We start from the raw sequence: 14,562 nt of genomic DNA, 5'->3' as shown, positions 1-14,562 counted from the left end.
TAATTACTACGGGGAACATATTATAATTTACAAATTATCGCGGGTGGGACTACAAGCCACATCCACTTGAAAATAAGTGTGTAGATGACACAATATACGCGATAAGTGCCGTCAAACTTGGTCTGAAAATGCACAGTCGTTCCAATTACTTTCTCCATAAGACGTCGTTCTATGCACTGAACCACAAAAGTAACTGGAACACCAATGCATATATCCGCAGTGTTCGGAAATAAATATATCGAAACTCGTGTCATCCGGAGAATTCGTTCAAGTGGATCCGCATCGCTAGTGTTTGTCAATTGCAATGTGTGCCATAAGGTAGTTAGATATAAAAATAATTAGTGGATTTCTGTTAATAAGTAGAATATTCATTCCATTTATTTGTGCAAGTAATGTCCCCCTCTTCGAGTGAACCAGCTCATGGACTATAGTTGTGCTATCTGGCGCATGCAATTTTTTTTAATCTGAAAATGTTGGCTAAAACACTTGGAATCTATTTGTTCAACGTGGAACTTCTTGATTGAGAGAGTTATCAGAATTATCGCAGCTCTCTTTATTGAAGATTAAAAGCTACGAACTTAATTCCTTCTTCTTTAATTTACGATTTATGGATCTTCAGTAAACGAAATTGGAGCTGTAAATAAACTACTACTAGCATTCGACAAAGGTTCTCATCTAAATGCCAAAAACCTTCTAAAATTTGTTCTCTCGATTGCGAAAGAAACGCGTTTTTCCGTTAACACGCATCTAGATAAAAGCTTCCAATGAGAGAAATTAGGTGCATAAAGGCTGGGCTTTCACAGTTGTTTTCGCTCTTACCGTAAAACGTGCCGGATTTGGTCCAAGCTGCACTGCGAGAAACGGTGGTATTCAGGCCCTTTGTTGACGTAGCTCATCATGTATCCGTCATTCCAAGGACAATCTACTGCACCAGGGTGTCCTGGGATGTCCGGGTCTGGGCCATCTCCGTCGTGTTTTGCTCCCAGCCTTTGCAAAGTGCACGATGACAGCAGGCGTGAGATTTGTAGTAGCCCTGTCCTTTTAAAAGAACCTTCAAGGCTGCTCGTAGGTCTCGAAAGACATAGAAGCAGTTTCTTTATTGCATGCCAAGCAAGACAGGATCACAGGAAGACCAGAACGAAGTTATGAACAGTAGAGCTAAAGCAAGGAGAGGAAAGGCCCTGAATTGAACCAGACGCTCGTCTGGTTCACTTCCTACAGTGGAGGGAAGGGAAATTGGAAATAGAGGAGGAAGACAGTGAGCGGGTGAGCGCGCGTGGGAGGATGCACAGGAGCACCATAAGCGGTCTTTCAAGCTGGCGCGCTTTAAGTAACACATTAGGGCACCACTCGCTTTTTTGTGCCAGTGACGGTTGTGGCCATGGTCCCAGTGTTCTTTAAACAAAGAATGGTCCGAGTCCAGTAGGTTTAACGTTGCCCGGAAAGAGATGCGCTGGATTTCATAAGGAGAACAAATGCGGTAGTCGAACAGTGTCACATGGAGGAGCACTAAACTGTGAAACAACGTTTTTACCAGTCAGAACATAGAAGGAACTACCACCGTTACCACCCGCGACAAGCAAAGGCACCGAAAAATCATAGAATCGTTCCAAAGTGAGTCGCGATCAAACGGCACGTGTGTTAGCGCACCGCCACTAGCACTAGATGACAAACACAAATCGAATTTCTTAACACCCATTGGCGCGCATACGATTTGAAACGCCATGCGACGGCGTGCATCTTGCTTACTCTCGCTTTATACACTTTTGTTCCGTCGTTCTCATCAAAGAGTTGATAGCCTGCGCTTCGTGTGGGTCTATTGTCCTAGCAGTGGCATAGCCAGAAATTTTGTTTGGGGCCCCGGGGGGGCTTAGGTTGCAGCTCGGCCTCCTCCTTAAAAGGAAGCTTTAGCTTCGGTGCTCAAATATAAATACATGTATAGAATTCGTTTTCCTCGGCAACCACTGCACGGAATTTGACAAGGTTTGTCATTTCTTAAATTAAAAAATAACTTAAATTCTAGTTACTGTTTGTCTCTAATTTCTCATTTAGGTTGTTAACTCTTTATTAAAAATTAGCGAAGATCGCAAATTTTCAGAAAACAAACTTATCCAGTTTGAAACTGTAACTCAGCAATAAAAAACGATGTCACAATTCGGTGAATTGTATCTAACAGTACATCTACAGCGGACAAAATTGACGTGTTACACATGATTCTCAAAAAATTTGGTATGGAAATACGACTTTTGCAGAACCCTTGTACACAACGTAACCAATTTACGTAACATGCAAATCAAAACACCAAATTTGTCCTCTTTGATTGTTATAGTAGATGCCGTTTACAGAACCGCGATATATGTTCTTGATGCAGAGCTATTAGTTTGTAAACGTCCTGCTTCTATATTTTTTAACTTTCCATTTAAAAAAATATTTTAAACAAAATTCACGCCCTAAATCAATGTTCCACTTCCAACAGACACTAGCATTCACCTTTTTCTCTGAAATGCAACAAATTTCATTAAAAGCGATCCAGGGATTATCTCAGAAAAGCCTTCCCGCGTTTCACATGTACTTGAATAGGCCGCGTTGGTGTTGGGCCCGAGCTAAAGCTTCCTCTTAAACAATTTGCCGAGCGATGAAATACATTAATAATAACTGCATTGCCACTTCCAAAGATGCTGCAAACGAATTCTTGAACGCTACGCATTGTGAAAACAAGTAAATTGTGTACTTTCTTATAAAGAATACTCGTATGTGCCAAAAATTGTGCCCAAGATAACTGATATCAATGCTTCCGTGTTTTTGTCTATTTAATAAGTAAAGAAAATATTACACCAACTTTACAATTACATCAGTTCGAAACCAGCAAAGAGTGCATGCCACTGATATAAAAAAATGTAAAGGCCATGAAATGAACAAGTTGAGAACAAACAGGGTAATGAAACTTTGTTGTTCAAGAACCTTGTTTACATTCTTGTACAGATGCAACGGCAAGTGAAAAATATCAATGACGCTGTCATTTGTTCCAATGGATTACACAGGAGCAGATGTCACCGGTCGTATATCGTGAGTAATTACACCGAAATTATAGTCGCAACAGAGGGCACATTTAAAAAGCAGGAGTTCTACGAAATATACGAGCGCGAGTCAAATGAAAGTGAGGCAGTGCGAATATATGACAAGCGGGGTACTTTATTTAAGAGTAGCCTCCATGAGCATTCAGACATTTGTCGCATTGACTAACGAATCGCGTGATTCCCGTCTTGAAACTGCTTGGGTTGCTGCTTCAAAGAGTCTGCTACTGACTCTTTCACGTCATCGTCCGACACGAATCTGGTTCCCTTAAGCTGTTTTTTTCAGTTACCCAAAAATGTGGAAGTCGCAAGGCGACAGGTCTAAAATGTATGGCGGATGTTGCAGCGTTTCCCACTTGAACTTTGCCATTTTCATATTAACCACATCAGCGACGTGGTGACGGGCGTTGTCGTGGAACAAGATCACCTCATTCGTCAATTTTCCACTTCGTTTGTCCTTGATGGCGACACGCAGCCGATCTGCCGTTTCACGATATCGGAAACAATTAACCGTCTCTCAAGATTTAGAAAAGTCTATCAGTAATGACCCCTGACGATTAAAAAAATTTACCACCTTTCCGGTGGAAACGACGGCCTTTGCTTTCTTGGGGGGGGGGGGGTGAATACGAATGTTTCCACTGTAACCTTTGCCGTCGTGTTTCATGCTCGTAGTAGTGGCCCCACGGTCCTTCCCCGATCACAATTGCAGACAAGAAGTCGTCACCCTCACTGTGATACCGGATCAGATGAGTCAAGGCCGCGCTGAACTTCCCCATCACCTGGCGGTGATTCAAAACCTTACGCATCCATTGCGCACACAAGAGCTTATAACCGATATATTCATGAATTATGGCGTGAACCGAACCGTGACTGATCACACACTCTGCCAGTTCATCGATGCTTATCCTCCGTTCTTGTCTCATCAGCTTATCAACCTTTGCATTTTTGTTGGGGGTGATTGCACGGTGGCTTTGGCCCGGTCTTGGATGGCATTTGCAATTTTCACGTCCTTCTTTGAACCGTTTGTTCCAACGCTTCACAGTGGCCAATGAAATGCAATGTTCAGCGTACACGGCAGCCATACGGTGACTAATTTATTTTCAGGAAACACCTTCAGCTGTCAAAAACCTAACGGCACCGCGCTGCTCAACTTCTGGAGCGTCTATTACGTCATGCAACCATGTTCAACCCAGTGTATGAGAGCATTAAATAACATTTATCATCACACCATCAGGTCACTTTTGTAAATGAGAGATGTCTGTGTACCACGCGCATGCCTCGCAGATAATGAACGGAACCATTATTGTGCGAGCTGGGTAGGCTCGCCATCATTTGACTCGCCCTTGTGCATTAGAAATGCGAAGATACAATGGAATATACAAATTCGAAGATACAGCTTGATAAAGAGCAAAAAAGTGTTATTGGAAACAAAGTTCACTGCATGTATACACAAAACCTCGCAACAAGATATTTAAATATAAGTATGTCTCCAATAAATATACGTCTCTAAGAAAAAAATCACCGTATATAATGCGTCAAACAAGAGAAATAAACATGTTGCGCTATCACACATTCACAGAATCCTAGATCCCACCCCCATTCATCCGCTCCCCCCGATGTATCGCGCGCGACGGAAGGCGGCGCGCTTCCTCCCCGCTTTTCTCCTTTGCGCACACAAGACTGAGCCGCCATCGTCCGCTCACCCCCCCCCCCCCCCCCCCCCCGCTTTCACTGGCACCTACAGCATGCTGCGCGCGGTGACGCTGTTATAACCCTTGGGCTTTATACGGAACATGAGGACGACGGCGACGGCAGGAATGCGGCTGGAGTTCCATATATTTGCCATCGCAATAATATAGTAAGAGTATCCGGTAACTGAAAGCGTCCCGTGGCCCATTACTTTCCGCAAAGGAAGTAGCAAAGTCGAACTTTCACCATGCGACAGTTTGCGGCGCCACGACAATGTCTTTTTGTCTTTTGTGGGGCGGGAACATGGAATTTAAAAAAAAAACGTAAAGGAAAGCATGTTGGCCACAATCGGATGCCTACTTTGGGCACCTAGTGTGGCTACCGAATGGATATTGAAGAAAACATGAGACGCTGGGTCCACCGAGAACCATACGCATACTGCTCTGTATCCTACACCTGCGAGACAAAACTTTCCAGAGAGGCTGCCCTCAAGCGAAGGTGATGCAATCCGTCGAGTCCCCACAGTGATACCGGCGAGCGGCCATTGTTTTCTTTTTTTTTTCTTGTCTGCTAGCCAGAAAGCGTCCAAAACTCTGCCAGGCGAAAATCCACTCGGCCAGAGAAAGCCGTACGCTCACCGAAGTGCCCCGCGCAGTGGTCGGGACAACACCAGAAAAAACGCATACGCTCTGGCTGGCTCTGGCAGCCCGTGGGTAGGGTAGTGAGAACAAAAAAAATGGAAGAGGGTCAATGTGTCCTCGCGAACAAAAGTCAAAATAGAAACAATAAGTAATAACGTAGTTAACTTTGCTGGCTTTACTGTCTTGACATGGATGCTTTAGCACAAGTGAAAAAAATATGTTGATATTTTTTTGTGACATGCCAGCACAAATGAACCACCACAACGCTTCGTCTCATCGGACCTCGCTGCGTGCTTTGTCAACTTGTCTGATATTGTGTTGATTTGGCTTGTCTCGTTGTATGTTCTGATGCACAACGTTAGAAAAGTGAATGCACCTTTGGCATCAAATGCTCAAAGCAACATTAAAGGGAAGCTGAAGAGTCTGTCGAATTCAATAAGACGCTCATATACGGATGCGGGAACCTTATAAACCATGTAGGTCAAACTTGGGTTTTTGTTTTCAAATAGGAGCGACGTAATCGTCGGTTGAAATTGCGCTGTAGCTCCGCCCCCCGTCGAATGCCGCGCGCTGCTGCTAACGCTGACGATGCGAGCGGAGACCGGAAACCGCGGTGTTGTGACGTCAACTTTAGTGTTTTGCTCCTTCGCAGCATGCGCGACCGTGCCTGACTGTGCTTGTTTCTGCGTGCGTGCCGTCGTAATCTGCTTCGATCGACCCTGCATTTCTTTGTTGGTGCGTCTGTGTGTCTGTAGAGTGGTGGTCAACGTGCGCAGCATCAACTGATGTGGTGGGCCGATCATGCCGTCTTTCTGTGCAGCCTACGGTTGCACGAACACCAGCGGCCGCGACGATGTTGTCTTCCATTGCTTCCCACAAGACAAGAAGCTTTTAAGGAAGTGGGAGGCTGCTGTAAAGCGAAAGAATTTCAAGCCCTCAAGAACAACACTGCTGTGCTCCAACCACTTCCGTGACGACGATTATCACCAGAATTTCCACTAGCAGGCTTTCTAAACGCAGCGCGAAAAGATCGGAGCAACGAAAACAAAGACGGCACGAGTGCGGACTGACTGATGATAACTGGTGTTGGAAGGCCTTATGAATACACGAACTCGCCCAAACCTGCATTTTGATTTACTGCGAGCTCCTTCATGTTAGCACGCTGAACGGAAGGTGCATGTTTATTTCCCGCCCTCGACGCAGGTTTCGTCGCAAAGCGCCGCGAATTTTCTATTTGCACATGTGTTGTAAAACAGCCTGCATGCAGCTATAGCATAACGCAGTGCAAATGTAGAGTTTGCATGTGCTGGAAAGCCGGCGCACGCCAGGACGCTACGCTCCCCCCGTCTCTCGCGCACAGCGAGAAACCGACCGTCTCACGTAGCCGACGGAATTCGCCGCCTTTACGACTTCGGTTACGAGTAGTGTGCGGATGGCGCAGAGATGAAGGTCACTACACGTACTGCATGAACCGGGAAGCTTTTCACGCGTTTGAACCGTCTTTGTAGGTTGCCGACAGCTTTGGACAGCGCACAAATGCCGACTATCGCATCCCCGCTTACGTTCCACGAGGAGGCATGCAGGAACACAACACTGCAGTTGTTTGACCGGAAACGAGCTCACTAGATCGGCGAAAGATCGGCGAGATCACTAGATCGCTTTGCAAAAAACATACTCACCAAAGAGCATTTCCAACATGAGGAGATCCCAAGACTCCGCTTTCGTTCTCGTCGAAAGCACTGCTCGCACCAGCATCGTTTGCTTCTTCGAGAGGCCGGCTCTTTGCAATCGGCTCGTACATGTAGGGAGCAACGCCGAACTCTTCAGAAAAACGCAGTCTCTCTAAATTTTCTATTACCTCTTAATTTTCCATTACGGCACCAAACTACCTGGCACCGCGCTTCATGTGGAGCGGCAGCGGTCGGTCGCTAAAGTTGACGTCACGGGTCGCCCGACCAATCACAGGCGGAAACGAGACGCGCGAGCTGGGCGTGTCCGCTGCTGTACTTTTCGTCGAAATAAAATATATTTGCGCTTTCTTTCGCTCAATTTCGATACGATATTCGAATTCGGAGGGTTGAAAACCATTATGTACACATGTTCACTCATTTTTTCTGGAAAACCTTTCAGCTTCCCTTTAAACCAACAAAGTTCCGCAATTGAAGATCTAAAGCACAACTTTGGAAATGCCAATGCACCTTTCACATCAAAAGTTTATGAGTACTTTATACCCATAATGTTTCGAAATTTACATCCATGCGCTCTTAGATTCTGCCGCCTCCGCGAGATGCAGCGGCGAGCCCGTTCGCCATCAACACGCCCTTCAAAGTTTGGGCTAGGTTGGGGCTGCTTGCATTATGTGACTCCCGGTACATGGGCGTTGCCGCAAAATCCAGCCCGAGTTCGCAATGTTCGCGGTTAAATGTTTTTTTCGAGCGTGAAAAAGGCATTCTAGACAAAATACAGAGTGATTTCCGGCGCTGGGGGTTGCTTTGGTCGACGGTGCATGGACAGCACGAAAAAATTTCGGGAAAGGAGGGGGGGGCTGAAACCCCATAAGCCCTCCCCCCCTCCCCCCCTGGCTACGCCCTTGTGTCCTAGCCCTTCGCGTCCTTGTCCATATTGCTTCGCAGCGCAGTGGTTCGTCATGTCATCGAACCAAAAAGCTAACTGCAACACATGTAGACATTTCGCGTCACTTACACCCCCGCTTATGGCCATCGTTCGCCGGATGAAGAAGACGAAAACTTCCCGTAAGCGCTTTCTAGGCAAGCAGCTGTATCTCTGGCCATGGCGCGTCCACTTGCGGAAACGTTGACTACAGCGACATGTCTTTTTCGATCACTGTTTACTGCTTGCTTTATTGTATAAGTTGAAAGAAAATAAACATTCATCATCTAGTATTTAGTGCTGCCAAACTTAGTGCTGGCATCCAGTTTTTTTTTTCGTCGGCCTTGTTTACGGAAGTTCTTGCACAACATTTCTTTTTGTTTGTTTTGTAAGCGTCCGGCTCTCCAAGACTACTAGCCCTTTATTTGGCGTCGGAAAGTTTATATAGATTAAATAATGATGTCCTTTCAGCCACCGTTTGAGCGCATGATATTTATGGAGGTATTTCGTCTCTAACCCGTGACAAGTTATCATTCCGTCCAAATTAATTTTTTAGCTTCCTTCATATTTCCAGCATTTCAATTGTAACCACAGCTAATTACCCCTATGCATTCCTTGACTTCATTGCTTGTTGGCTTTAGATGGTTGTGATTAGCAAAAATCGAGCCCCTGTGTTTCCCTTCTTGATCATTGAAACCGGGGGTCTCGAATCTTGAAGCCTTGTTGCCATTAGGTAGTGTACGAGATTTTATCACCCATGTGCTGGTTCTCCTAAGTTCACGCGTTACGTGAGGCCACGGGGCAAAAAGGATGTTCCACATCCACCTATCACGGCCCTGAGTGACGCTGGCTAAGACTTGCAGCGGTGTATCTAGTAAACATAAAGCCCCAAGCTATTGAAAGAATTGATGGTCGTTGCCGTAGCACAATTCGTAGTGCAACGCATAGGGAGGTTCTGGACTTGTCTCCCACTGGCAACAAGTTGTCTTTTCGCTCATTTTCATTTTCCCTTTTCTGCATTTATATTTCAAGCCCAGCTAATTAACTCTTTTCATTCCTTGGCTTCATTGCCTGTTGGCTTTGTATATATAATCCTCTAGTAATCACTCCTATAACCAATAATAGCATGCGATATATGTGTACACACGGGCTTTTATATAGAATTCCATTATGTCCTAGTTTTCTTTTGTTCTTGCAGTATAAGTACAGTTAAAATGCGGAAGAGGACGCGTCCTATGTCGTTTTTGTCTTAACTAAATAAAGGTGCATGCGAGAGGTCGATCTTACAGATGAGCAATTTCGTGGGCAAAAGTGTGCGTTCCACTGAAAAGTCCCGGACTGTCTTCCCCGAGTGCGACGAAGTGGTTTGTGCAGACACCGGAAACGAAGCCGATTCCTAGAAAGAGCATAATGGTTGTAAATGTGCACGTCACTAAATTTGTTCAACCGATACAACGATCGTTTCGTTAGCGCGTTTCTTAACAGACAACTCCTACAGTTCATTCTAAGTCTATCCTACGGTAGCGTCCAAAACATTTGCGTCACCTCCTGTGCCTTTCTGCCTTTTTTGACATTTTGTACGTCATAGAGTTATGGGTCAACGTTATGTTTTGCTTCTTAAAGTTTTTTTGCAGTGTTCACGCTAAGAAAGCTGGCACTGATGATCGAGATGCAAGAGGACGAAGTAGTAAGGTTGACATTGTACAATGAACAAGTATTATTAGTGCATAGCCCCGGGGGGGGCGGGGGGGGGAAGGCAGGGTGCAATAGATTTGACATGTGATTACAGGGGTCACTTTGTAGAAGGGGATTATTGCCATAGCCTGACAAAATTAAACCACTTTTATGTCAACGTAGCTCTTTAGCGCAATGAGGAAGTCATTCAGAATGACGACTATAATGTCACAAGCGCAGATCTTAGAGCACACAAAAAAAATAATTCTGCGTGTACACGCGTGTGCGTCTCTGCGTGCCCTGCTCTCGATAAAAGAGAGCGAAGTCCCAGGGATTCACTCTATATAAAAAATTCTTTTTACTAGTGCCTCATGACATGCTATGTGATAAAATATTACCTACCTAAACCGGCGTCAGTCAGTTTGCCTTTATAGATGGTAAACACGTTAAGCCTGCATGAAATATATGAGACATTTTCTTAACTGTAATTAACGCTATGCCATGGGTTCGTAGGACAAAGCGTAGAGAAAAAAGAGTACCCCGTCATGAGATAGACGCAATCTGGATAGCCATATTCCTTCTTGTGTCTAATGGCGTGCACTTTGAACATTCCTATTGTTAGGTCGTCGAACAGGTAACCGTCCTCCGGTGAAACAATGTAGTTTTCCTTCTGCTCACACATGAAAAGTGAACACAGGTTCAGCGAAAGTAATTCTGGGCACTTGAGCATGCGGAGACAATCGTAAAAGGCTCACCTGACTTCTTTCAAGGCCTGTAAGCAGGAGCTTCACCTTTGGATTCGACGTGGCTTGGTACCTTAAGTTTGCCTAAATATAAAGAATGCGAAAAAATAAGTGTGGTGCGTCAGAAAATTGAGTTACTTCCCCGGGCGCGAGCCTCAATGGCGCTGGCGAAAAATGTCCCTTTGTCACAAAGCATTGAGCAAGGATAATTTTTGTAACAGCAGTGGTTGAAACAGCACCGTCAGGATGGGACTTACCATGCCATAAGAGATCACGATTAACGTGAAAAGTAAGGAAGTGCTCCAAGGGTAATTTTGCCTCCGTCAAAATGCTTGCTTCAGGATGAACGTTTGCTTCTTCGCCGATCCCTATTTAGTTGGAATCTCAATTTTCATGTGAAAAGGCAGTCTTTTCTAGATTTCGCCCGACAAGAAACATGTTACATGTACCAATGAGTCACTTTACCTCCTACTTCTCCCTTTTCCTATCTTGCTATTCCTACCTTCGCCCAGGCTAGTACATAGTTGAAATAATCTATCCCTGCACTATTTGATATACTTTTGTGAGCATTCTGATAGCTGTTCTTGGGCACTTCCGGAAATAAATGAAACGAAATTTTAGTATTTCGGATACACATTCATAAAGCAGAATTTTGTGCAGTAACTTGATTACAACCTGGTGCTTTTTTTTCTACTCTTTTTTAAGATTCGTACTCTGTAGATATAGGGGAATGGATTGTCTTGATGCTTCAGTCGTGCCGACTACTGGCACTTTCAGAGTCATTCCTGTGACGTCATTGTGCGCTGATTTGGAGAAAATGTCACTAATCAGCGCAGAAATAGCGGGTGTGCTGCCCCGCTATTTCATGTTGGCTGTGTGCGACCGTGTTTCCACGATGTTCTTCACTTTTTTTTCGCCTCTGCGAATTTGGCTTAGCGGCCAACTTGGTCTGCAGTAAACGAAAAGAAGCAACAAAGTCGCTCGCATGACAAAGACTATCCTTTCAGAACTCGCCAGCGGACAACGCTCAAAATGCAGCTGCACAACAAGTACGCTTCTAAATCGAGTGCGAAATTGTGGGATAAGTAAGATGTGACATAATTATTGAAGTACATCACCTACAAGCGCTTTTATTTATCTTGAGCACAACGCTGTTTTCCTGGAGAGCGGCTTTCAGTGTAGGCGGCGATATAAAAACAACCCAGTCTCATCATCATCATCAGCCTATTCATGTCCACTGCAGGACGAAGGCCTCTCCCTGCGATCTCCAATATCCCCTGTTGTGCGAAACCGATTCCAACCAGCACCCGCAAATTTCCTAATTTCGTCACTCCATCTAGTCTTCTGCCGTCCTCTACTGCGCTTCCCTTCTCTTGGTACCCATTATGTTACCCTAATGATCCAATAGTTATCTAGTCTGCGCATTACATGACCTGCCCAGCACCGTTTTTTTTTTCTCTTAATGTCTATTAGAATATCGTCTATACCCGTTTGCTCTCTGATCCAAACCACTCTCTTTCTGTCTCTTAAAGTTACGCCTAGCATTCTTCGTTCCATCGCTCCTTGCGCGGTCCTTAACTTGTTGTCAAGCTTCTTGTCAGCTTCCAAGTCTCTGCGCCGTATGTCAGCACCGGTAAAATGCACTGATTGTATAGTTTCCTTTTCAATGATAACGGTAAGCTCCCATTCAGCAGCTCATGATGTCGGCCGTATGCGATCCAAGCCATTTTTATTCTTCTCTGAATTTCCTTCTCATGCTTCGGGTTCCCTGTGATTAGCTGACCTAAGTAAACGTACTCACCCACAGACTCTAGAGGCTTACTTGCGATCTTGAACTCTTGTTGCCTTGCCAGTTTTTTTATCATTATCTTTGTCTTCTGCATATTAATATTCAGCCTCACTCTTATACTCTCCCTGTCAAGGTCCTCAATCATTTGTTGTAGCTCGTTCGCATTGTTGCTGAATAGAGCAACGTCATCGGCAAACCGAAGCTTGTTGAGGTATTCGCCGTCGATATTTACTCCTAAGCTTTCCCAGTTTAATAATTTGAATACTTCTCCTAAGCACACAGTGAATAGCATTGGAAAGACTGTGTCTCCTTGTCTGACCCCTTCCTTTATAGTTATCTTCCTACTTTTCTTGTGTAGAATTAAGGTGGCTGTGGAATCTCTGTAGATATTTTCCAGGGTGTTTACGTAAGCAAAATTTGAAAAGCAATGCTTTCTGAAGATGACGAAAACTTTTCCGCCATTTAACCCTTCTCTTTGTTTCACAAAATAAAGCGCTTCAGTGATGTAGAATTTATTTTGTTTTTGCAGTGTCTTGTATTTTCAAAGTATTTTGAAAATAACAGAATACATTTCTCGGTATTTTGTGCTCTATATAGGCAATTCTGCAAGTCGGATAATTCGTATTTTATGGAATAAATATTTTCCCTAGCATTAGTACATTAGTCTAACAAGTTTTTTAGCACCCTGTTCAATATCGGCCTTCGCCTGCATGCAAACAGGCTAGACCGAGGTGTTGGGATGGAAGTCTTCGACTGCACCCTAGGAGTTTCTCTGGAAGCTGGGCGAGATCAGATATTTGGCTCTTGATTCTGTTTCTGTGTAGCCCGTATTGCTGCCAGCGTGTTTAGGCTGTGGGCCATATTTCGCTTGCTCGCACTTCCCGATTTAAACTGCCCGTTCATGTGGTTCGTGATTGCTGAGCACGTATTCGCTGGATCTGGGTGAAACGCAAAAACGCCCGTGTCCCTTGCATAGGTGGTACGTTAAAGATTCCCTGGCGGTATAAGTTATTCAGGAGTCCCAGCTACTATGGCGTGCCCCATAAACAAATCGCGGTTTTGGCATGTAAAATTGCTGAATTCACAGATTCGTTGTTGCTGGTTTTTCCTACCCCTTTAACCTTTGGCCGGGACTTGATATCCAACTTCACAAGAAAGATTCAGCAGTACCATAACGACGTTGGGAAAGGCAACCCTAGCTCGAGTGTTTTGGCGTAAAATGACATAAACGTAACAGCGTAAAATGACACAAACGTTATGACGTAAATGACATAAATGTAAAGCGTGCTCGTCCCGTACTACGGAAGCCCAGGCTTGATTCCCACTCAGACCATAACGTACCAAATTTCAAAGCCATTAGTTTCCTTTGTTTACAGGAGCCTATCAGAGAAGTGTCACGTCAATCAGAGCAATTTATGACGTGTTCTTTAATGATCTTAATGATTGCGGTGTCTCCCGTTTTTGGTACCATCTTGCACAATGGGGCGTATAATGCTATCGCATTAAAAGTTGATATTCGCCCACCTCTCTTTATATATTCTATCGACAACACACACGATTATCGCCACGGGGCACAGGTAACCTTCCCGATATATACACGTGTACTTTCTCTCTCTCTCTTGCGCCACCTTACGAAAAATAATCGGACACTCTCACGCTCCCCTCCGTTGCGAACAAGGGATCCGAAGCGTTCCCGAAACGTAAATTGTGTGTGTGCTTTCTTTCCAACCTTAGGCGAGTGCATGTTTCATTTCGACCATGGCAGCCAATGGGAGATGCCCACTGGCAAATGTCTCTCTTTGCACTTCCCATTTATATATTGTTTCTCTCTCAATGGACACCTGCTCTTCGCGTATGTGTCATCATCATCATCATCATAATCAGCCTGGCTACACCCACTCCAGGCCAAAGGCCTCTGCCATACTTCTCCAACTACCCCGGTCATGTGCTAATTGTGGCCATGTTGTCCCTGCAAACTTCTTAATCTCATGCGCCCACCTAACTTTCTGCCGCCCCCTGCTACACTTCCCTTCTCTCTGAATCCAGTCCGCAACCCTCAATGACCATCGGTTATCTTCCCTCCTCGCGTGTGTGTGCCATCCATTTAATGGAAAGATGAAGAGCAGGTCTAGCGCCCTTGTGTAGAGTAGCCTCTCATACATTCTTAACCCGTCACTCACTATAAAATTATCTCTGAAGCAATTGCGACCCTCAGGGGCGTTCTGAAAATGGGGCGTCAAGCAAGAGATGAGAGAGGCAAGGGTGATATGGCACGCACAGTGCTGAGCAACGCAATAATCGGTCCGCATAGCGGTCAGAGCTTTATTCCACCACCAGTGGGC

General features: G+C 44.9%; 1 protein-coding gene across 1 annotated transcript in view; it reads right to left on the bottom strand.

The window, feature by feature from the left end:
* LOC135920382 (venom metalloproteinase antarease TserMP_A-like) overlaps positions 1-14,562 on the bottom strand; it is a 36,664-nt gene that overhangs the window by 6,845 nt on the left and 15,257 nt on the right. The window contains exons 6-10 of the mRNA XM_065454635.1: positions 10,444-10,515; positions 10,228-10,358; positions 10,091-10,140; positions 9,302-9,410; positions 820-987 (exon numbers count right to left, since the gene is read on the bottom strand). Of these exons, the coding sequence (XP_065310707.1) occupies positions 820-987; positions 9,302-9,410; positions 10,091-10,140; positions 10,228-10,358; positions 10,444-10,515 (530 nt within the window). The remainder of the gene's footprint in view (positions 1-819; positions 988-9,301; positions 9,411-10,090; positions 10,141-10,227; positions 10,359-10,443; positions 10,516-14,562) is intronic.

This window comes from Dermacentor albipictus, chromosome 10, assembly GCF_038994185.2.
Source record: "Dermacentor albipictus isolate Rhodes 1998 colony chromosome 10, USDA_Dalb.pri_finalv2, whole genome shotgun sequence".
Lineage (NCBI taxonomy): Eukaryota > Metazoa > Arthropoda > Arachnida > Ixodida > Ixodidae > Dermacentor > Dermacentor albipictus.
The sequence above is the reverse complement of the archived record's forward strand: the minus strand, read 5'-3'. Positions and strand labels throughout refer to the sequence as shown.